Source organism: Tiliqua scincoides, chromosome 5, assembly GCF_035046505.1.
Source record: "Tiliqua scincoides isolate rTilSci1 chromosome 5, rTilSci1.hap2, whole genome shotgun sequence".
In the NCBI taxonomy this organism is placed as follows: domain Eukaryota; kingdom Metazoa; phylum Chordata; class Lepidosauria; order Squamata; family Scincidae; genus Tiliqua; species Tiliqua scincoides.
Genome location: NC_089825.1, coordinates 137,625,504 through 137,650,217, shown reverse-complemented (window position 1 = coordinate 137,650,217; position 24,714 = coordinate 137,625,504). Strand labels below are relative to the sequence as shown.

General features: G+C 46.9%; 4 protein-coding genes across 4 annotated transcripts; all 4 read left to right on the top strand.

The window, feature by feature from the left end:
* The first annotated feature begins 1,727 nt into the window (after positions 1 to 1,727).
* Positions 1,728 to 2,678, top strand: LOC136653803 (olfactory receptor 2D2-like). Its single transcript, XM_066630684.1, has one exon. It carries the CDS (start codon positions 1,728 to 1,730, stop codon positions 2,676 to 2,678), a length of 951 nt encoding a protein of 316 aa, XP_066486781.1.
* A 6,555-nt stretch (positions 2,679 to 9,233) lies between these two features.
* LOC136653802 (olfactory receptor 2D3-like) lies at positions 9,234 to 10,184 on the top strand. The gene has a single exon (XM_066630683.1). It carries the CDS (start codon positions 9,234 to 9,236, stop codon positions 10,182 to 10,184), a length of 951 nt encoding a protein of 316 aa, XP_066486780.1.
* Positions 10,185 to 14,538: 4,354 nt separating this feature from the next.
* LOC136653801 (olfactory receptor 2D3-like) lies at positions 14,539 to 15,483 on the top strand. The gene has a single exon (XM_066630682.1). The coding sequence runs from the start codon at positions 14,539 to 14,541 to the stop codon at positions 15,481 to 15,483; it is 945 nt and encodes a 314-aa protein (XP_066486779.1).
* A 5,492-nt stretch (positions 15,484 to 20,975) lies between these two features.
* Positions 20,976 to 21,926, top strand: LOC136653800 (olfactory receptor 2D3-like). The gene has a single exon (XM_066630681.1). The coding sequence runs from the start codon at positions 20,976 to 20,978 to the stop codon at positions 21,924 to 21,926; it is 951 nt and encodes a 316-aa protein (XP_066486778.1).
* The last annotated feature ends 2,788 nt before the right edge of the window (positions 21,927 to 24,714 follow it).

Below are 24,714 nucleotides of genomic sequence, written 5' to 3'. Positions count from 1 at the left end.
GCGCATGTGGAAAGCGCTCAGTTTCCTCTCCTGTTGTGGGCGAAGAGTCCATGACTCGCTGCAGTACAGAAGTGTACTCAGGACGCAAGCTCTGTAGACCTGGATCTTGGTATGTTCCGTCAGCTTCTTGTTGGACCAGACTCTCTTTGTGAGTCTGGAAAACGTGGTAGCTGCTTTACCGATGCGCCTGTTTAGCTCGGCATCGAGAGAATGAGTGTCGGAGATCGTTGAGCCAAGGTACACAAAGTCATGGACAACCTCCAGTTCATGCTCAGAGATTGTAATGCAGGGAGGTGAGTCCACATCCTGAACCATGACCTGTGTTTTCTTCAGGCTGATTGTCAGTCCAAAATCTTGGCAGGCCTTGCTAAAACGATCCATGAGCTGCTGGAGATCTTTGGCAGAGTGGGTAGTGACAGCTGCATCGTCGGCAAAGAGGAAGTCACGCAGACATTTCAGCTGGACTTTGGATTTTGCTCTCAGTCTGGAGAGGTTGAAGAGCTTTCCGTCTGATCTGGTCCGGAGATAGATGCCTTCTGTTGCAGTTCCAAAGGCCTGCTTCAGCAGGACAGCGAAGAAAATCCCAAACAAGGTTGGTGCAAGAACACAGCCCTGCTTCACTCCGCTTCGGATGTCAAAAGGGTCTGATGTGGAGCCATCGAAGACAACAGTGCCCTTCATGTCCTTGTGGAAGGATCTGATGATGCTGAGGAGCCTGGGTGGACATCCAATCTTGGGGAGAATCTTGAAGAGGCCGTCTCTGCTGACCAGGTCGAAAGCCTTTGTGAGATCTATGAAGGCTATAAAGAGTGGCTGTCGTTGTTCCCTGCATTTCTCCTGCAGTTGTCTAAGGGAGAATACCATATCAGTGGTGGACCTGTTGGCTCGGAATCCACAGTCTTTATTATCTTGTGGATATTGCAAGTCTCCTGTGAAAGATCACAGGGAGTAGAAAAGCTGGCATGCTGTCCACCTTCAAAGGCCAAGAACAGGTAGGCAGTTAAACAAGCCTGGTGGTGGTGGCACTAGGCTTAGTTCGTTTTAAGAATAGGTTAGAGGATCAACTTTCCAGATGATTATGGGTGCTTAATGAAGTGATGGAGAACATACTTTGTAGGACTACAGGTCCCTGTCATCTCCAGCAGTAATGGACCTACCCTACTATGTGGTGCCATCCCCCACCACCCCCCACTTATCCAGTGCCACAGAGCCTCATGCGATGTTGGGACCAACTGGGAAAATCTTGCGAGTCTTCCCTTTGGTCCTAAACAGTACTTCTGGGAAACTAGAGTACTACTTCAGATCGCATCAGAAACCTCAGAGGGCCTCCCACACAGTCTGGAGCACTTCACAGAGGCCCCCCTACCCCCCCTCCAGGCCTGCCACTGATCTCCAGTTAAAGGATCTCAGAAAATGGGTGTCTAAAGAGACTGCGTTATGCTAAAAGGACCACTTGTCTGACTCAGTATAAAGAAACTTCTCTCCCAAGCAAGACAACTTGTTGAAAAGTTGGGCAGAATGTTTTTTGTCCCATATCCGTCAAAGGGGGGATTTAATGGCCAGCCATGGGGATGGCATATTTCTAACTCTTCATATAAATTATCCATAAACTTCTATGGAGTGTATGTGTTTCCTGTGCCCATAACGCATTCATCAACTTGTCATAAGTTCCTGGAGAAAGTCCATACTTGTCACTGTTGCCATTTCTCTGCAGGCAGGAGGCTATAATGGGGGCTGAGAACCACACATCTGTCACTGAGTTCATCTTGTTGGGACTCTCCAGTCACCGGAAGACACAGATCATGCTCTTCCTTGTCATTCTCATCATCTACTTGGTCACCGTATTGGGGAACCTGGTGATCATTCTGCTGGTGCAGGTTGATTCCCGTCTCCACACACCCATGTACTTCTTCCTCACAAATCTTTCAGGCCTAGAAATCTGTTATGTCACCAGCACCGTGCCCCAGATGCTGGCCCACCTCCTGACTGGAAATGGAAGCATCTCCTTCACCCGGTGTGCAGCCCAGATGTACATCACTTTGTCCCTGGGATGCACGGAATGTATTCTGTTGGGAGCCATGGCCTATGACCGCTACTTGGCCATCTGCACTCCCCTACTATACGCTGGTGCCATGAACAGGGGCCGCCAGTGGCAGCTGGCCTCAGTCTCTTGGTCAGGAGGTTTCCTCATTGCATTGATAGATGTGATCTCCACACTTCAACACCCATTCTGTGGGACCAATCGCATCAACCACTTTTGTTGTGAGGTGCCAATGCTACTGAAGCTCGCATGTGGGAACACTCATTTTACAGAGTTTGCCATCTTTGTGGTGGCTGCGGTGATCCTTCTGGTTCCCCTTTCTATTATCCTTACCTCCTACGGGCTCATCCTGACTTCTGTGTTGCAAATGAAGTCAGCTGCTGGAAGAAGCAAGGCCTTCTCCACATGTGCTTCTCACCTGCTGGTTGTCACTTTGTTCTATGGGACCATAATCACTATATACATGAAACCCCAGTCAAGCACCTCAGGTGACTTTGACAAGCAAATGGCTGTCTTTTATATTGTGGTCACTCCCCTGCTCAATCCCATCATTTACACCCTGCGGAACAAGGATGTCCATGCAGCAGTAGCCAAGGTGCTGAGAAGAAGAGGCTCAAAACAAATGGTGAAGCTTTGACATCTTGCCAAATGGCAATGGCCTTTTCCAAGCCAGCCAACTATTGTGGTGGGTCGGAGATATGGTTCTGATGAACCAAAGTTGTGGTCTCCCTTGATTCCTAAGGGATCTGAGATCTCTTCACAGCAGCAATGGGGGGAACCTGATCGCTGGCACTTCTGCAATCAGAGAGGCATTGATGTCATTACTAGAGGGGGGATAAAACAGTGATAATGAAATAAAAACACATAACTGTGCTTTCTGCACTTCTCATTTTTGTAAAAAAAAAAAAATCTCCAAAAAAAAACCTGTTTTATTTGGTTTATAGTTATTATTTAATGGGAGAGCGTATGAGTAATGGGTAATGACTGTGGCTGCATCTGCTGATATTATAGCACCTGTATCACCTACATAGTGCAGGCATGCCCCCATATGTGCGGATAGAAATAGAAATAGAAATAGAGAATTTATTTGTCATTGTACCCGTATACACAAGTACAATGAAATTAGGTGCCTTCGCAAGGTAAAACAAGACAAGATCCACACAAAACAACAATACAACAAAGTCAGGCAAGCTACATATACAGTCACCACATTGCTAAAACTCTGTTCAACATGTCACTGTACCACTGCATTTAATCTAGACACTGCACTGGGATAAAAACTGTTCTTTAATCTACTCGTTCTTGTTCTTATCACCCTATATCTTCTTCCTGATGGCAATAGTTCAAAAAACTGATAACCAGGATGCGGAGGATCTCTCAGAATTTTTAAGGTTTTCGACATACACCTTGTGCTATAAAGCTCCTCCAAAGAAGGGAGGGAACAGCCAATAATCTGAGCAGTGTTGATAACCCTCTGGAGCGCTTTTCTCTCTGCCACTGTACGACTCGCAAACCAAACACAGAGACAATAAGAAAGAATGCTCTCTATGTAGATGCGATAAAAAATTACCAACAGTGTCTCAGACAGTTTTTGTCTGCTGAGGAGTCTCAAAAAGTACAATCGTTGTTGGGCCTTCTTGACCAGAGCCACGGTGTTTGCACTCCATGTCAAATCCTTCTTCATGATGATCCCCAGAAACTTACCCTCGCCCACCTGCTCTACACAAACGCCCTCAATACACAAGGGCCGAATATCAGATTTTCTTTTCCGATAGTCCACAATAAACTCCTTTGTCTTATTGATGTTAAAAATAAGGTTCTTGTTTTTACACCATAAAGATAGCTGTTGTACCTCTTCACGATATGCAGACTCATCATCTTCAGAGATGAGCCCCACTAACGTGGTGTCATCCACAAATTTAATGATCTTATTGCTGGGATAAATATTGGTGCAATCTGAAGTATAGATGGTAAACAGTAGTGGACTCAACACACAGCCCTGTGGGGTACCCGTATTGAGAGTCCTGGCAGAAGAAACAAAGTCCCTTAATCTCACCCTCTGAGGGCGATTTGAAAGAAAATCCAAGGTCCACATACAAATTGGATCTGGAAACCCAAGATCTTTAAGTTTAGATATCAGTTTGTACGGTATAATTGTGTTGAATGCAGAGCTAAAATCCACGAAGAGCATTCTTACATAGGTCCCCCGCTGCTCTAAATGAGTTAAAGCAGTGTGTAAGACGGTGTTTATAGCATCTTCTGTTCATCTATTTGCCCTATATGCAGACTGATATCTATCAAATGAGTCTGGAAGACAAGAGATGATGTACTGTGGAACTAATTGTTCAAAACACTTCATAATAATAGAAGTGAGTGCCACTGGTCTATAATCATTGAGGCTACTTATAAAGGACTTATTTGGCAATGGAACAATGGTGGAAACTTTCAGACACGATGGAACAATGGCTTGGGATAGAGACCGATTAAAAATCTTAGTCAAAACCCCAGCCAACTGGTCTGCACAGTCTTTTACCAGCGGGCCGGAAATGCCATCAAGTCCGGCGGCCTTCCTTGAATTTACCACTTTCAGTGTCTTCCTCACATCATGCTCTCCCACAACAAGGAGGGAGCCGTGCTGAGTTAATAACTGCAGTGTGGTGACTTCAGATTGATTTACCTCAAACCGGGCAAAAAGGTTATTCAGCTCCTCCGCCAACAGAGCATCTCCATCCGTGGGCACAGCAGTTTTTGTTTTATAATTAGTAATTTGCTGAACCCCTTGCCACACCTGCCTCATATTATTACTAGAAAAGTAATCCTCAATCCTCCTCTTATAATCAGCCTTGGCTTGCCTAATACCCTTCTTCAAATCAGCCCTAAACGATGCTGTACTTCATCTCATCACTTGATTTAAAAGCCTTATTTCTCACATACAGAAGATGTCTGACCTCTCTAGCCATCCACGGTTTCTGGTTAGGGTAAATCCGAATGCATTTATCTACCGTTAACAGTGTCTACACAGTGAGTGATATATCCTAAAACCGATGCAGTATACTCCTCTAAAACAGGATGCTCAAAGATATCCCAGTTCGCCTCTTCAAAACAATCCTGCAGCCCTGAAATGGCCCCCTCAGGCCAATGTTTCACAGTCTTAATTATTGTTCCAGCTTGCTTCCTTAAAGGGATATACTCTGGTGCTAACAGCAGAGACATATGATCAGACTGGCCTAAATGAGGTAGTTGCACAACCCTATAGACATTTTTGATATTAGAATATAATTTATCCAGAATGTTCAGTCCCCTGGTGGCACATTTTATGTGCTGATGGAATTTAGGGAGATTGACCCACAAATCAACATGATTAAAATCCCCTGCAATAATGTGTACTGCGTCAAGGAACCTATTTTGTTGACAGTTGACGGCATCACTCAAGTAACCCAAAGCAGAATCAGTATTTGCATCCGGGGGGGGGGGATATAAACAGCAGTGATAACAACTACACTAAACTCTCTTGGGAGGTATATGGGTCTGCATCTGCGGATCCAGTATCCTCGGTTTCAGTTTTCTGCAATTCGCATATTTCCGCCCTCCCCATCGCAAATTATTTAGCTGTGTCTCATTGCAACCTTCCTGTATCTGCTCACTTTGTGTAAACATTGCCTGGAAGGGTTTGAAAGGCTGAAACAGGCTGTGCTGCTAGGATGTGTGTGTGCATTTTTGCCACAAAGTAGCTGGGCAGGTGGCAGGAGTGTGTGGGGGGGGGGACCCTGCACTTGTACTAGATCTTGACCCCATTCCCAAGCAGCGTGGTGTGACTCCGGGCCTCTTGAGGTGGCGCAGGTCTGAGTAGACTCATTGGGGCTGCTGTGGCTCTGCCCAGGGTAAGGGGAAGCGTTTCCCCTAGCTCCGGGCTGAGCTGCTTGCATCCTGAAACTCGCGCTGGAAGCGGGGCAGGTCTGCTGTTCCAACGCAAGTTAGGATTGCACTGCCCGAGTCTTTGATTCCACTGACGTGGAAGTCACAAAACCAAATCTGTTTTCCGGTCTTAAGTTCACCTGAGTGGTCCACAATAAGTCATTTCATGGTGGCCTGTCCCATCTTGGAGGTGTTTATGTGTGACCAAAGCAACATTCTCATCTGTTTGGATAACATGAAATCAACAAATATTAAAATTTGAGTTCCTCCATTACCCCCCCCCCCCCCAATGTCCAGCAATTATCCAAATTGCCTTTGGAAAATTCTATGTGATTTTTCATTTCCATGTCCTCTGTTGAAAAATCCAGACACTTTTCCCAGGTTGCTTCATTAAAGCCATACTACTCAAGGGGTTGTGGCCACAGATCATAGGCTATTAACAATACAGAATAAAGCACCAAAGGGAGGAGTCTCCCTAGAGACAGAATCTTTATTTATTATCAAACCAAATTCCCAAACGTTCCACAAAGCACTTGGAGAGGAATCACCAGCAGGCTCTCCATCTTCTAATGATGAGACAGTTAGATGGTTGAATATGCAGATAAGATTTTGGAAGTTGGTTGAGGGAGCATTTGTGGAAGTGGTTTAAGAATCTTAGCTCACTGGTATAGCAGCACTTGGCATGGATGAGGATCTTTGTCACTTTTAGTTAAAGGATCTTAAATCACAGGCCTGGAAGGATGTCTGGCAGGGTCCCAGAGAACGACTGCCTTTCAGCAGAAACAGGGCTCACTCAAGTGGATCACTTGCCTAATCCAGCATAAAACAGCTTCTCTCCCATTCTAGAGGCAGGAGACCTCCTTGAAAAGCTGGGTGTTCTGACTTCCTTCCCACATCCTTCTAAAAGGCAGGTTGAATGGGCAGCCATAGGAACATCATATCTCTAACCCTTCATATAGATGCGCCGTAGAGTTCTATAGAGGGCATGTGTCTTCAGATCTCATTATGATTTCCTGCGATCTTTAGACACACTCGATCCATTAGATAGCTGACTGAAACCCACAAAGCAGCTGTTTGCCTTAAACTAAAGCCACTAGTATTAAATAAACTCTATATTGATTGTGGAGGAACACCTGGGAGAAGCACAGTATGAAGGTAAGATTGTATTCAGCTTTTTTTGAAATTCAGATTGTGGGGGGAAAGGGGGAGCTTGTTGTCCAGCTGATACTTTGGGCTTCAAAGGACTATCTTAGTTATTTCTGGAAGCTGAATTGTTTGTGTGTGTGTGTGTGTGTGTGTGTGTGTGTGTGTGTGTTGGTGTTTGACTAGTCAGGGCATTCAGATTCGGCTCTTGCTTTACCAAATACTCACTCCACACCCCCAAAAGCTCTCACTGAAGCTGTTTCCTGCAAACAGATTCTTTGGAGCCAGCAAATAGGTGGAGGGGCAATATTTGGTGGGGAAATGGCACTGGGGGAAAAAGAGTCATTAGGTTTGAACACAACAACTCTCTCATTCCTCCATCCCTCCTTTTTCCTTTGATTTTTCCCACTCTTCCAACTGACACCTCCAAAGTTTTGTGACTTAAGTATAGTCTTAAACGGTAGACACTCTGAACTGACTGAATGTCATCCCTTAGAACACTTCACCCCATCTGCAGGGCAGAAGCTGAGAGTGGTCGAACAGATCCCCTCATCCCACCCACATGCCCTCACCAGATACAGTAGGCAGTGACACAAAGACAGGAATTCTCCTTCTCCAGAAAATGTGGTGCACTATATTTTCTTGACTCTAACCCTCAACATTTCAAGAATGCCTTGGAAGCTCCCAAATGTCTAGAAAGCTATCAATACCATTTGGTTGGGTTCAAGCTTTTCACCAAACCAGAGTCTCTTCCTTTTCTTCTCCAAGTTGGTCGATTTCTGCATCACTAGAAAACCCCCAAAGCACGTGCTGGCAATCACTGCCTTATTTTGCTGGGACCCTGTTGTGCTTTCAGGCTGTCAAAGGACATGAACACCTAAATTACGTAATAAGCCTAATGCAGTTATGGCAACCTTTGTAGACTTCAGACTAGTCTTCCCTCTTCACTGGCTGGTTATTTGTTGACCCAATTGTCTATTGAGATCTTCACATTTCCTTCATGAAGTTACACACAGCCCATTTACTCAAAAAGGCAGAAGAGGGAATCCAAGGATCTCTCCCTCTCGGCTGTTTCAGGTGATGCTTCACTACTGGAACCTGTCCCATATGAGGTACCAATGAGTGCATGCATGCTCTGCACATGTTTAATTACTTGGGAGCAGGTCACTCCTCTTGCAAACCACTCCTTCACACCACTGGGCATTGCCACATTGGATTGCGGACACATTTATACCTCTGCAAACACGTCTCACGCACCAAAGGGAACAGAGGGACCTACCACCACAAGTAAATCTACAGTCTTTATTATCTTGTGGACATCTCAAGTCCTGTGTGAAAGATCACAGGGAGTAGCAAAGCTGGCATGCTGCCCACCTTCTAAGGCCAAGAACAGGTAGGCAGTTGAACAAGCCTGGTGGTGACGGCACTAAGCTTAGTACGTTTTAAGAATAGGTTAGAGGACCAACTTCCCAGATGATTGTGGCTGCTTAATGTAGTGATGGAGAACATACTTAGTAGGACTACAGGTCCCTGTCATCTCCAGCAGTAATGGACCTACCCTACTATGTTTTGCCGTCCCCCACCCCCCACATACCCAGTGCCACAGAGCCTCATGCGATGTTGGGACCAACTGGGAAAGCCTTATGAGTCCTAACCATTGGTCCTAAACAGTACTTCCTGGAAACCAGAGTACTACTTCAGATCGCAACGGAAGCCTCAGAAGGCTTCCCACACAGTCTGGAGCACTTCACAGAGCCCCCCTCCTGCCGCCCCTCCAGGCCTGCCACTGATCTCCAGTTAAAGGATCTCAGAAAATGGGTGTCCAGAGAGACTGTGTTATGCTAAAAGGACCACATGTCTGACTCAGTATAAAGAAGCTTCTCTCCCAAGGAAGACAACTTCTTAAAAAGTTGGGCAGAATGTTTTTTGTCCCATATCCGTCAAAGGGAGGATTTAACGACCAGCCATAGGGATGGCATATTTCTAACCCTTCATATAAATTATCCATAGACTTCTAAGGAGTGTATGTGTTTCCTGAGCCCATAACACATTCATCAACTTGTCATAAGTTCCTGGAGAAAGTCCATACTTGTCATTGTTGCCAATGCCATTTCTCTGCAGTCAGGAGGCTATAATGGGGGCTGAGAACCACACATCTGTCACTGAGTTCATCTTGTTGGGACTCTCCAGTCACCGGAAGACACAGATCATGCTCTTCATTGTCATTCTCATCATCTACTTGGTCACCGTATTGGGGAACCTGGTAATCATTCTGCTGGTGCAGGTTGATTCCCGTCTCCACACACCCATGTACTTCTTCCTCACAAATCTTTCAGGCCTAGAAATCTGTTATGTCACCAGCACCGTGCCCCAGATGCTGGCCCACCTCCTGACTGGAAATGGATCCATCTCCTTCACCCGGTGTGCAGCCCAGATGTACATTGCTTTGTCCCTGGGCAGCAGTGAAGCTCTTCTACTGGGAGCCATGGCCTACGACCGCTACTTGGCCATTTGTCACCCTCTGCTCTACGCGGTGGTCATGGGCAAGTGGCGCCAACTGCAGCTGGCCTCTGTGTCCTGGGCAGGTGGCTTCCTCCTCTCCATAATGAATGTGGGCTGCACCTTTCAACTGCCCTTCTGCGGACCCAACCGTGTCAACCACTTCTTCTGCGAGCTGCCAGTTGTGCTGAAACTTGCATGCGCTGACACCCACTTTACAGAGGGTGTCATATTTGGGGCTGCTATTCTCATCCTCCTGGTTCCCCTGTCTGTTATCTTGGCATCCTATGGACTCATTCTGTCTTCCATATTTCAAATGCAGTCAGCTACTGGAAGGAGCAAGGCCTTCTCTACCTGTGCCTCTCATCTAGCAGTTGTCACCTTGTTCTACGGCACGGTCATCTCTATGTACATGAGACCCAGGTCAAGCACAGCTCCTGATTTTGAGAAAAGAATTGCAGTCTTTTACATTGTGGTCACTCCCCTGCTCAACCCGATCATTTACACCCTGCGGAACAAGGATGTCCACTTGGCTGTGGCCAAGGTACTGCAGAGAAGGGGCTTGCAAGGAAAGGTTGAACTTTGAGGTCTTGGCGAATTGATCTGAATCTTGCCCAGTGACCATCAGTCACCTGTGGATATTATGTCAGGTGATCGGCACATTGAATTTGGACATGGAAGCTGAAGTAGTCTCTCCCGAATCTTGATGTTGATCCAGTGCCCATTGGAGGGAACAGTCTCTTAAATCCTGTTCATTCAACATGTTCCCCCAACACTTTCAGCAAACACATGAGGAGAGAGTGAGATTTCACCCATTAACCCAGGCTCTCTGAAAATGATGTGCTTCCTGGCCATGCTGCTCCTGCAAGAGACGGATAATGGGAGCTAGGATGGTGTTGTGTTTCAGGACTTGGACTTAGAAGATCCAAGTTCAAATTCCCACTCAGCCACAAAGGCTTCCTGGCCAGTCACTAGCTCTCAGCCTCACCTACCTCACAGGGTTGTTGTGAGGACAAAGGGAGGGGAGGAACTGTATACACCATCCTGAGCTCCTTGGCAGTATAAAAATGTGAAAAATAAAGAAATGGAAGCTTCCTCCATGTGCTACAGAACCCTGATATTTCAGAGAACGCAGTTGTGGGTGGTCACCTTGTTCAGTGACATTCCTTGTCTACATAATTGTATCCCGTGTCAGGAATGGCTCCTGATTTTGACAAGCAGCTTGCCGTCTTTCACATGGTCATCACCCCCTTACTCAATCCGGGCATTTGTACTCTGAGGAACAAGACTGTCCATGGACAGTGGCCAAGGTGCTATAGTGATGGGGACTGAAACAATGGAACTAACGCAGCATGCAAGCAGTCCCCTCTCCCTCGGAGACATGCCGGGCAGTGGGAGCAAAGGGGATGCATCCCACTGCCTGAAATTGCTCCAGTATGCATGGGCGCCTCTCCCACTCCTTTGGAGCCATGCCAGGCAGTCGTAGCAATGCCTCTGTTTTACTCCCACCACCCGGAATGGCTCTGAAAGTGAGGACAAGGGGCCGCTTGCATGTTGCTTGGCCAAGGTGCCAATGTGATGGGACACACACATGGACAGTGTGCCAATAGTGATGGGAACTGAAACAATGGAACTAACGCAGCAAGCAAGCAGTCCCCCCCCTTCGGAGACATACCAGACAGTCGGAGCAATGCCTCTGTTTTACTCCCACCACCCGGAATGGCTCTGAAAGGGAGGACGAGGGGCCGCTTGCATGTTGCGGTGAGGCTCCCTGCAAAACTTAGTGCCTTGCACCCCCTCTTGCTATGCCACTGCTCTGCGGTTTCTTTCTAGCATTTGTGATCCCCCAAGAGGTTGAGGTAACAAGCAAGAAGCCGTTAATGGTCCAGAGAAAAGCACCAAAGGGATTAAAGCAGTTTCCTTGGAGTAGATGCACAGGCTTTATAGTCTTACCGAATCCTCTACTAACCAGTGGCAAAGCATGGGGGGGAAAGAGCATGCAGTCAGTCTTCCAATGCTGAAAAAAGTCAGGTGGTACAACGCAGGTCGCATCGATCCTTGTCATTAAAGCCTATCAGAATCCACAGGAAAAGAATCTGTCAAGGTAGCTGATGAAACAGAGCTTAGAAGCAGAGAACATCCTTTACATGTCTGACGGCTCCATCCTACGCTTTCCCCTGCCACCGATGCAGCAACGTCAAAATGGCTAGCGCTGCATCCTGAAGAGAGGGGGGCAGTTGCAGGGGTCTCCTCTGGGTAAGGGAACATTCATTCCCCTAACCGGGGTAAGCCTCTACGGTGTGGAGGGGTCCATTCTGATGTGCGCTAGTGGATTTTCTGAAGCAGGTCTGCGTGGACCTGTGCCACAGGTTAGGGTCTGGGAAGGGGGATGCAGTGGCCGAAGCTCCTGCCAAACCTGACCCTTCCTGGACCTGATCCCAAACCTCTGCCCTCCCCTATTTCGCTCAGTGTCCTGCCTGCCTTGGCAAGTCCCCCAGGATCTGCTGGTGTGTCCAGGAAGGCTCCAGCCTTCTCACTGATGCCCCTACAACTCTGTGCTCTGCAGGAGTCATCCTTAGGATTGCCACAAAGGAAGCAGACCACGTGTTCTGCTGTCAGCTGGCCCAGGTAGGTTTGAGCCATCTGATTAACATGAGCCAGTGGCATGAAAAACATCTTGTTGCTAAGGAACATCTGGGTGAAGCATAATGGTAAGGCATTTTTTTTCTTCTATAAATTGAAATTAAATGGTAGAAGGGGAAGCTCTCCTGATTTTAGCTGATTTTCAAGAGATGGTTTGCAGCTTCTCTGCTGGATCACACTAAGGGTGCAATCCAAACCCACTTTCCAGCACTGGCATAAGGGCAATGCAGTTCCCAGGTGAGTAGACAAACATTCCCTTACTTTGAGGAGGGTTCCGTGAATGCCATCCAACTGCAGGACGAAGCATGCATTCCATTGGCACAGCTATGCCAGTGCTGGCAAGTGGGTTAGGATTTGGGCCTAAAGCGCTGATATTGGGGGCACTGTTTGTCCTGAAAAATTATTCATTTCCATTACTGTGATGCATTCAGAGGATATTTGATGCTTTGCTTCCTTCTTGAAAGAAGTTTGTTTCGTTAACTAATGCATGTAGACATTACTCTAATGCATACATGCAGATAGAGGAGTCACTGCATTCTGGAAGCAAGCTTACCATCTCTCTCTCTCTCTCTCTCTCTCTCTCTCTCTCTCTCTCTCTCCTGCCTTTAGGGCCCCACGAGCTTACCACAGAAAAATAAAACAATCACAAGAATAAAATACAAATGATGCAGACATCAAATCATATTAAAAATCAAACACACCAAATAAAAACCAGGCAGTCAGGGAGAAGGACTGCATTTGACAATCAATCAAATCAACAAATGCCTACTGAAGGAGAAGTGCCTTCACAAGGCATTTAAAACCTAAATCAAGGAGGGGGCTAGCGAGACCTCGAGGGGCAAGGAGGTCCAGTCAGTCCACTGGACCTGGAAGGGAGAAAATTGAAGGTTCATTGATTCCAAGACATGCTATCAAAGCTTGGGTCCTGCAACTGAGAATGCTCTATCCAAGATCATATCCAACTGTACTTCCAGTTGGTGGGGACCCATGGCGAAGAGCCTCCAAGATGGTGAGCAGACTCTTTGTTGGGGAATGGCCACAATGACTAGTATTCATCCGTTGAGCATTTAGTTCTTTAAAGTGAAATTGTAGGTGGTCCCTTTAATGGTCATTGTAAAGGGTGTGTCTTTTCCTGATTCCTTTTTGAGTATATATAGCTTCCTGTTTGCTGACTTTTGCATTACAGAAGAGTGTACCTTAGTCTCTGTTTTTAGCTATTGTTTTTATCACACCTGCATGCATCCAGGGGCAGCTATTTAGGGCTCCTGGTTTTCCAGTGTCAAGAATCTTGATGTGAGTAAAGTGTTTGTGTAAGCTTGCAGCAGATTGAGAGTAAACTCCCTTTTAGCCTTAATTTTTTGGTGTGAGTTTTTGTGCCTTGGTTTGCGAGCAGCCTGGGTAGAAGAGTAATAACCCTTTGCCTTAACCCAACACTCTTATGGTATGAGATTGTCTTTCTAGTGACCTGATCTTGAGCCGTTTAAGACTTTAAAAGTCAACACCACATCTTGAATTGAGCACAGAGACAAACTGGTAACCAGTGCAGATGGAACAAAAGTTGACGTCACATGCTCCCAAACGTGGGCCTCTGTCAGAAACTCAGGTTGCTGTATAGGTCAGTAGAAGCCTCCGATCTCCTGATCCACCATCATAAGTCCCAGTTTGGTGGTGCAAAAGCTGCACCACTGTTGTGCGCATCAGGGACGATCACTGTGATTTGAAGTAGGCTTGCAAACTATGGCATATGCAAACCAGGGTTAAGTGTTACACGTAAGCTGTGTAAACCATGGGAAAGGCCTTTACTCCGACCTTCCAATATTGTGCACAAGGTTAGAAGTCAGTGTTGTTGGCATAGATCTGACTTCCTGGGAAAGATAATACAACTCAGCAAGCTTATGCTCCTGGGCAAGAAGTGAAATGTAAGAAAATGATGGTTTTATTATAGAATGGGAATGCAGATCAAAGTCAAGGGTAGAATCTGTGTTTATTGCCAACCATGCTTCAGTGTTTGTTTCTACACTGGGCCGTTTGGAAAATAAGGAACTTTTTGAGTATAGCCCATGAGTCATGGAGGTCAAATAAGGGGTATTCTGCATACTTAGAGACCCTTGTCTGTGAATTACTGGGCAAGCAAATGGTGATTTTTGCTAAAGTTTCATCTGACATCATGACCTTGATTTTAATGAGGTCATGTTATTTCAAGGAGAAGGACAATGCTTGATTTAAGTTCAATCCACTAATAGCAAGTGGCACTGTCTTTCTCACTGCTGCTGTTTCTCTGCAGGCAGAAGACCAGGATGGGGGCGGAGAACAAAACCTCTGCCACTGAGTTCATCTTGGCAGGACTCTCCAGCCACCGCAGGACCCAGTTGCTGCTCTTTCTTGTGATCTTCCTCATTTATATTCTCACCCTTGTCAGGAACCTGGTGATCATCACCCTGGTGCGGCTTGACCCCAGACTTCACACACCCATGTACTTCTTCCTGACTCACCTCTCCATCCTGGAGATCTGTTACACCACCAGTACTGTTCCCCAGATGTTAGCTCACCTCTTCTCTGGGAAAGGAGCCATCTCGCTCGCCCGTTGCGCCATCCAGATGTACACGACGATGACGCTGGGTGGCACCGAATGCTTTCTGCTGGCTGTTATGGCCTATGATCGCTACTTGGCCATCTGTCACCCCCTGCTCTACGCCGTTACCATGGGCAGGGCGCGCCGCTGGCTGCTCGCCATGGGATCCTGGGCAATCTGCTGCCTCATTGCTGCATTAAATATAGGTTGCACCTTTCATCACCCCTACTGTGGCCCCAACCATGTCAACCACTTCTTCTGTGAGCTGCCACTGGTGCTGAAACTTGCTTGTGCAGACACCCGTGTCACAGAGGTGATTGTTTTCTGGACATCTGTCCTGGTTCTCCTGGCTCCCCTTTCTGTTGTCTTGACCTCTTATGGGCTCATTCTGTCCTTTGTGTTACAAATGGGGTCTGGCGCTACCTGGCGCAAGGCCTTCTCCACTTGCGCCTCGCACCTGGCGGTTGTCACCTTGTTCTACGGCACCCTCATCTTTATGTACCTGAAACCCCAGTCTGACACAGCTCCTGACAGCGGCAAGCAAATTGCAGTCTTCTACATTGTGGTCACCCCGCTGCTCAACCCGATCATTTACACCCTGCGGAACAAGGAGGTTCATGGGTCGGTGACCAAGGTGCTGAAAAAGTTGGGCACTGGACAGAATCGTTGATCATTGACATCCTGCTTAACTGATCCTATGGTGAGCATCTTCTCCTGGTTGCTTACTGTACAGATGGGACTTGAGTGACTCACTGGTTGAGTTTGAATATGGGAGAATTATCTGCGCATCCAAGAAGATAATTCAGCTGTATTGCACTTTCACTGTTGCTCAACCTGTTCTACGCCTTTAGGGTAGTAATTGGGGAGAGATCATGTTATAACCCCCTGTGAATTCTTTGCACTTTTAGTCCAGTACCAGATGTCTGATGTTCAGATGCAGCCTATATTGTAAAATCTCCAGTACACATAGACCCAGATCACATGGTCTCAAGCCTAACCCAAATTTAAGTGGCATCTGAGGCAGTGCCCTAATTATGCATACATTTCTCACACCTACCACTCAGGTTGACTTTCACACAATCAGGCTGAGTAGAGTGTGCTGAGAGTAGAGACCTCTTCCATCCCCCCATGCTAAGCCCAACATGTTTGTTTGAAGACATAGCTGGGTGGGAACAAGCTCAAGGGAGGAGAGGTAAAAGTAAGGTAGGTGAGATGGTTGCTCAACCTCCTTCTAGACTACCTGGCTGCAACAAGGTGGGGGTGCAACAGGAAGTGAAGGCAGAGTGATCCCATTTCGATCCCTCTCCTGTAAGGGGTGCTATTAGGATAGACCACCCCAGTGCCCCGCTCCTTTTTTTTTCTCCAGCATCGCCGCCACCATTCCAGCTCACTTGCAGCAAGCGGGAAGAATATCAGAGCATTGTTGATTCTGTCCCATTCTGATTCTTGGGTTGGCATTGATTATCATTAGGCATTAATTATCATTGATTATCATCATTATCATTATTGAAGCTGTGATTGTCATTGGTTATCATTAGGTTAGAGCAGTGATTTTCAACCTTTTTCATCTCACAGCACCCTCGCATGGGAATAAAATGGTCGAGGCACACCATCAGCTTTTTGGCAATTGACAAGCCACACTGTGCTGTCAATGGGGGCTCACATCCCCCAGTGGTCCTATTGATAAATGGCCCTCTCCCAAATTCCTGCAGCACACCTGGGGACCATTCGTGGCACACCAGCCACGGCACAGTGGTTGAAAATGGCTGGGTTAGAGCCAGGATGAGATGCCTTGGGGGGAAGAGGCAGCAACTTTCTTTTCCTTGCCCCCCCCCCTTTGAAAGGAACCTCTGCTAAAGGAAGATGGAGTTTGGTTAGTATTCGAACCACTGCATGTATTTGATCAATAAACTATGGCCCTTCTAACTCAATCTTACTTGTTGTTTGCTTTTGGGGGGTATGTGAAGGCAAAAGGGTGAACTGGTTAGGGAGGTATTGGCTCCAGGGAAAGCTGCTGGGGGTGTTTGCATCACATTTTCTTGACCCCCCCATCACTTTGTGCTCTTTGCTATCATGTAATAAACCTCCTTACAGTCATACCTGGATCCCCACTGCATTCCTGATTAGGGATAGGAAAAGGAGGGCAGCGAAACATCAAAAATCAAAAGAGCAAGCATTGAGACAACTTGCTCTTGAGAAACCAAAAGCTCTTGTAAGCCTCAAGAGGAATTTTTCATGCTTCTGACAGAGACATTGCAAAAAAGTGTGGGGCAACGTAAATCCTCTTCGCTACATTCCGCAATGTTCGCACATTTTTGAGGTTTCACTGTCCTTTTTTTCCTACTCTGTTGCCACTTTCATTTCTTGGGACGTTAAGGGCTGAGACAGGAAGTCTCTGATGGCCCAATCCTATTCAATACTAGGGCTGGCGGAGGGCGCACTCCAGTTGGATAAGCCGTGGCAAAAGTTCTGAAAAGCAGTTTGCAATGGCTTGCCTGTTTGCAGCACCTGTGGGAAGGCCAGAGCCTTCTCGCTAACCCCAGTATACTGAGTTGTACCCATCAGAGCAGGTAAGTCCAGCTCTGTGAAGCATGGGGGAAGGGAGAAGATCTGGGAGAGGGGAGGGTATGACCATGAAGGAGTGCATAGGAGCTCAGGGACACAGCTGGGGGACCACAGTTGTAGCAGAAGCAAATTTTGGTATACAAAGACACAGTATATTCTAGTGTGAGCCTAAATATGATGATGCTAATCTTCCACATGATTTCCGTATTACTCTATTTAGCTGCCGATGCCACATGGGTGGGTAGACTTGGGCTCCAAAGACTTTTCAAGCTGTGCCCCCTTTGCCAAAGATTTTTCCAGCTGTATCCACCTTCTCCCCCACCCTGCTTCACCCCTTCCTACCCTATTCTGCTTACCCATCACCATCCTCCCCCGCTGTTTCAACCCTCCTACTTTGCAAAGGGGCCCCCTAAAAAGGGGGTGATGTTGTTCTGTGATGTGGTCAAAGATCATGACTAGTTGTGTTGTGGTTTACTCTAAAAGAGATCAAAGCATGACTTCCTAACAGATATCTCATTCCCAAAGAAAGACCCCGTTTCTCACTATTGTCCTTTCTCTACATATAGGAGAGCAAGATGCAGACTAAGAACTTGACCTCTGTCACTGAATTTGTCTTTGTGGGACTCTCCAATGACCAAAACATACAGATTCTACTCTTCATTGTATTGCTCTTCATTGTATCTACTCTTCATTGTATCTACTTGGTTACCAGGTTGCATCATTAAAGCCTTACTACTCAAGGGGTTGTGGCCACAGATAATAACAATACAGAATAAAGCACCAAAGGGAAGAGTCTCCCTAGAGACAGAATCTTTATTATCAAACCAAATTCCCAAACCTTTCACAAAGCACATGGAGAGGAAAAACCAGCAGGCTTTCCATCTTCTAATGATGAGACAGTTAGATAGTTGAATAAGCAGATAAGATTTTGGAAGTTGGTTGAGGGAGCATTTGTGGAAGTGGTTTAAGAATCTTAGCTCACTGGTATAGCAGTGCTTGACATGGATGAGGATCTTTGTCACTTTTAGTTAAAGGATCTTAAATCTCAGGCCTGGAAGAATGTCTGGCAGGGTCCCAGAGAACGACTCCCTTTCAGCAGAAACAGGGCTCACTCAAGTGGATCACTTGTCTAATCTAGTATAAAACAGCTTCTCTCCCATCCTAGAGGCAGGAGACCTCCTTGAAAAGCTGGGTGTTCTGACTTCCTTCCCACATCCTTCTAAAAGGGGGTTGAATGGGCAACCATAGGAACATCATATCTCTAACCCTTCATATAGATGGCCTGTAGAGTTCTATAGAGGACTTGTGTCTTCAGATCTCATTATGATTTCTTGCAATCTTTAGACACATTTGATCCATTAGATAGCTGACTGAAACCCAAAAAGCAGCTGTTTGCCTTAAACTAAAGCCACTAGTATTAAATAAACTCTATATTGATTGTGGAGGAACACCTGGGAGAAGCACAGTATGAAGGTAAGATTGTATTCAGCTTTTTTGAAATTCAGATTGTGGAGGGAAGGGGGAGAGCTCACCTTGTTGTCCAGCTGATACTTTGGGCTTCAAAGGACTATCTTAGTTATTTCTGAAAGCTGAATTAATTGTGTGTGTGTGTGTGTGTGTGTGTGTGTGTGTGTGTGTGACTAGTCAGGGGCATTCAGATTTGGCTCTTGCTTTACCAAATACTCACTCCACACCCCCCAAAAGCTCTCACTGAAGCTGTTTCCTGCAAACAGATTCTTTGGAGACAGCAAATAGGTGGAGGGGCAATATCTGGTGGGGAAATAGCACTGGGGGGAAAAAGAGTCATTAGGTTTGAACACACCAACTCAGTCATTCCTCCATCCCTCCATTTTCCTTTGATTTTTGCCCCCTCTTCCAACGGACACCTCCAAAGTTTTGTGACTTAAGTATAGTCTTAAATGGTAGACTCTCTGAACTGACTGAATGTCATCCCTTAGAACACTTCACCTCATCTGCAGGACAGAAGCTGAGAGTGGTCGAACAGATCCCCTCATCCCACCAACATGTCCTCACCAGATACAGTAGGCAGTGACACAAAGTCAGGAATTCTCCTTCTCCAGAAAATGTGGTGCATTATATTTTCTTGACTCTAAACCCTCAACATTTCAGAATGCCTTGGAAGCTCCCAAATGTCTAGAAAGCTCTCAACACTATTTGGTTGGGCTCAAGCTTTTCTCCAAACCATAGTCTCCTCCTTTTCTTCTCCAAGTTTGTCGATTTCTGCATCACTAGAAAACCCCCAAAGCACATGCTGGCAATCACTACCTTACTTTGCTGGGACCCTGTTGTGATTTCAGGCTGACAAAGGACATGACCACCTAAATTAATAAGCCTGATGCAGTTATGGCAACCTTTGCAGACTTTGCACTAGTCTTCCCTCTTCACTGGCTGGTTTTTTGTTGACCCAATTGTCAGATCTTCACATTTCCTTCGGGAAGTTACACACAGCCCATTTACTCTTAAAGGCAGAAGAGGGAATCCAAGGGTCTCTCCCTCTCAGCTGTTTCAGGTGATGCTTCACTACTGGAACCTGTCTCATATGAGGTACCAATGAGTGCATGCATGCTCTGCACATGTTTAAGTACTTGGGAGCAGGTCACTTCTCTTGCAAACCACTCCTTCACACCACTGGGCATTGCCACATTGGATTGCGGACACATTTACACATCTGCAAACACGTCTCATGCATCAAAGGGAACAGAGGACCCCACCACCACAAGTAAATCTACAGTCTTTATTATCTTGTGGATATCTCAAGTCCTGTGTGAAAGATCACAGGGAGTAGCAAAGCTGGCATGCTGCCCACCTTCTAAGGCCAAGAACAGGTAGGTAGTTGAACAAGCCTGGTGGTGGTGGCACGAGGCTTAGTACGTTTTAAGAATAGGTTAGAGGACCAACTTCCCAGATGATTGTGGGTGCTTAATGTAGTGATGGAGAACATACTGTGTATGACTACAGGTCCCTGACACCCCCAGCAGTAATGGACCTACCCTACTATATGGTGCCGTCCCCCACCACCCTCCACTTACCCAGTGCCACAGAGCCTCATGCAATGTTGGGACCAACTGGAAAAACCTTATGAGTCTTAACCATGGTCCTAAACAGTACTTCCCGGAAACCAGAGTACTACTTCAGATCTCATTGGAAGCTTCAGAAGGCTTCCCACACAGTCTGGAGCACTTCACAGAGGCCCCCCCTGCCCGCCCTCCAGGCCTGCCACTGATCTCCAGTTAAAGGATCTCAGAAAATGGGTGTCCAGAGAGACTGTGTTTGCTAAAAGGACCACTTGTCTGACTCAGTATAAAGAAGCTTCTCTCCCAAGCAAGACAACTTCTTGATAAGTTGGGCAGAATGTTTTTGGTCCCATAGCCGTCAAAGGGGGGATTTAATGACCAGCCATAGGGATGGCATATTTCTAACCATATAAATTATCCATAGACTTCTATGTGTTTCCTGAGCCCATAACACATCCATCAACTTGTCATAAGTTCCTGGAGAAAGTTCATACTTGTCACTGTTGCCAATTTCTCCACAATTTCTCCACTGTTGCCATTTCTCCACAGGCAGGAGGCTATAATGGGGGCTGAGAACCACACATCTGTCACTGAGTTCATCTTGTTGGGACTCTCCAGTCACCGGAAGACACAGATCATGCTCTTCGTTGTCATTCGCATCATCTACTTGGTTACCATATTGGGGAACCTGGTGATCATTCTGCTGGTGCAGGTTGATTCCCGTCTCCACGCACCCATGTACTTCTTCCTCACAAATCTTTCAGGTCTAGAAATCTGTTTTGTCACCAGCACCGTGCCCCAGATGCTTGCTCACCTCCTTACTGGAAATGGAACCATCTCCTTCACCCGGTGTGCAGCCCAGATGTACATTGCTTTGTCCCTGGGCAGCAGTGAAGCTCTTCTACTGGGAGCCATGGCTTACGACCGCTACTTGGCCATCTGTCACCCTCTGCTCTACGCAGTGGTCATGGGCAAGTGGCGCCAACTGCAGCTGGCCTTTGTGTCCTGGGCAGGGGGCTTCCTCCTCTCCATAATGAATGTGGGCTGCACCTTTCGTCTGCCCTTCTGCGGACCCAACCGTGTCAACCACTTCGCCTGTGAGCTGCCAGTTGTGCTGAAACTTGCATGCGCTGACACTCACATTACAGAGGGTGTCATATTTGGGGCTGCTATTCTCATCCTCCTAGTTCCCCTGTCTGTTATCTTAGCATCCTATGGACTCATTCTGTCTTCCATATTTCAAATGCAGTCATCCACTGGAAGGAGCAAGGCCTTCTCTACCTGTGCCTCTCATCTAGCAGTTGTCACCTTGTTCTACGGCACGGTCATCTCTATGTACATGAGACCCAGGTCAAGCACAGCTCCTGATTTTGAGAAGAGAATTGCAGTCTTTTACGTTGTGGTCACTCCCCTGCTCAACCCGATCATTTACACCCTGCGGAACAAGGATGTCCACTTGGCTGTGGCCAAGGTACTGCAGAGAAGGGGCTTGCAAGGAAAGGCTGAACTTTGAGGTCTTGGCGAATTGATCTGAATCTTGCCCAGTGACCATCAGTCGCTTGTGGATATTATGTCAGGTGATTGGCACATTGAATTTGGACATGGAAGCTGAAATAGTCTCTCCTGAATCTTGATATTGATCCAGTGGCCATTGGAGGGAACAGTCTCTTAAATCCTGTTCATTCAACATGTTCCCCCAACACTTTCAGCAAACACATGAGGAGAGAGGGAGATTTCACCCATTAACCCAGGCTCTCTGAAAATGATGTGCTTCCCGGCCATGCTGCTCCTGCAAGAGACGGATAATGGGAGCTAGGATGGTGTAGTGTTTCGGGACTTGGACTTAGAAGATCCAAGTTCAAATCCCCACTCAGCCACAAAAGTTTCCTGGCCAGTCACTAGCTCTCAGCCTCACCTACCTCACAGGGTTGTTGTGAGGACAAAGGGAGGGGAGGAACTATGTACACCATCCTGAGCTGCTTAGCAGTATAAAAATGGGAAAATAAAGAAATGGAAGCTTCCTCCATGTGCTACAGAACCCTGATATTTCAGAGAACGCAGTTGTGGGTGGTCACCTTATTCAGTGACATTCCTTGTCTACATAATTGTATCCCATGTCAGGAATGGCTTCTGAATTTGACAAGCAGCTTGCCGTCTTTCACATGGTCGTCACCCCCTTACTCAATCCGGGCATTTGTACACTGAGGAACAAGAATGTCCATGGACAATGGCCAAGGTGCTATCGTGATGGGGACTAAAACACTGGAACTAACGCAGCATGCAAGCAGTCCCCTCCCCCTCGGAGACATGCTGGACAGTGGGAGCAAAGGGGATGCATCCACCTCCATTTTGCTCCCACTGCCTGAAATGGCTCCAGTATGCATGGGCGCCTCTCCCACCCCTTCGGAGCCATGCCAGGCAGTCGGAGCCATGCCTCTGTTTTACTCCCACCACCCAGAATGGCTCTGAAAGGGAGGACGAGGGGCCGCTTGCATGTTGCGGTGAGGCTCCCTGCAAAACTTAGTGCCTCGCACCCCCTCTTGCTATGCCACTGCTCTGCGGTTTCTTTCTAGCATTTGTGATCCCCCAAGAGGCTGAGGTAACAAGCAAGAAACCGTTAATGGTCCAGAGAAAAGCACCAAAGGGATTAGAGCAGTTTCCTTGGAATAGATGCACAGGCTTTATAGTCTTACCGAATCCTCTACTAACCAGCGGCAAAGCAAGGGGGGGAAAGAGCATGCAGTCAGTCTTCCAATGCTGAAAAAAGTCAGGTGGTACAATGCAGGTCGCATCGATCCTTGTCATTAAAGCCTATCAGAATCCACAGGAAGAGAATCTGTCAAGGTAGCTGATGAAACAGAGCTTAGAAGCAGAGAACATCCTTTACATGTCTGACGGCTCCATCCTACGCTTTCCCCTGCCACCGATGCAGCAACGTCAAAATGGCTAGCGCTGCATCCTGAAGAGAGGGGGGCAGTTGCAGGGGTCTCCTCTGGGTAAGGGAACATTCATTCCCCTAACCGGGGTAAGCCTCTACGGTGTGGAGGGGTCCATTCTGATGTGCGCTAGTGGATTTTCTGAAGCAGGTCTGCGTGGACCTGTGCCACAGGTTAGGGTCTGGGAAGGGGGATGCAGTGGCCGAAGCTCCTGCCAAACCTGACCCTTCCTGGACCTGATCCCAAACCTCTGCCCTCCCCTATTTCGCCTCGCTCAATGTCCTGCCTGCCTTGGCAGGTCCCCCAGGATCTGCTGGTGTGTCCAGGAAGGCTCCAGCCTTCTCACTGATGCCCCTGCAACTCTGTGCTCTGCAGGAGTGGTCCTTAGGATTGCCACAAAGAAAGCAGACCACGTGTTCTGCTGTCAGCTGGCCCAGGTAGGTTTGAGCCATCTGATTAACATGAGCCAGTGGCATGAAAAACATCTTGTTGCTAAGGAACATCTGGGTGAAGCATAATGGTAAGGCTTTTTTTTCTTCTATAAATTGAAATTAAAAGGTAGAAGGGGAAGCTCTCCTGATTTTAGCTGATTTTCAAGAGATGGTTTGCAGCTTCTCTGCTGGATCACACTAAGGGTGCAATCCAAACCCACTTTCCAGCACTGGCATAAGGGCAATGCAGTTCCCAGGTGAGTAGACAAACATTCCCTTACTTTGAGGAGGGTTCCGTGAATGCCACCCAACTGCTGGACGAAGCACGCATTCCATTGGCACAGCTATGCCAGTGCTGGCAAGTGGGTTAGGATTTGGGCCTAAAGCGCTGATATTGGGGGCACTGTTTGTCCTGAAAAATTATTCATTTCCATTAATGTGATGCATTCAGAGGATATTTGATGCTTTGCTTCCTTCTTGAAAGAAGTTTGTTTCGTTAACTAATGCATGTAGACATTACTCTAATGCACACATGCAAACAGAGGACTCACTGCATTCTGAAAGCAAGCTTACCATATCTCTCTCTCTCTCTCTCCTGCCTTTAAGGCCCCACAAGCTCACCACAGAAAAAATAAAACAATCACAAAAATAAAATACAAATGATGCAGACATCAAATCATATTAAAAATCAAACACACCAAATAAAAACCAGGCAATCAAGGAGAAGGGCTGCATTTGACAATCAATCCAAACAACAAATGCCTACTAAAGGAGTAGTGCCTTCACAAGGCATTTGAAACCTAAATCAAGGAGGAGAGGGCTAGTGAGACCTCGAGGGGCAAGGAGGTCCAGTCAGTCCAGTGGACATGGAAGGGGGAAAATTGAAGGTTCCTTGAATCCAAGTCATGCTATCAAAGCTTGGGTCCTGCAACTG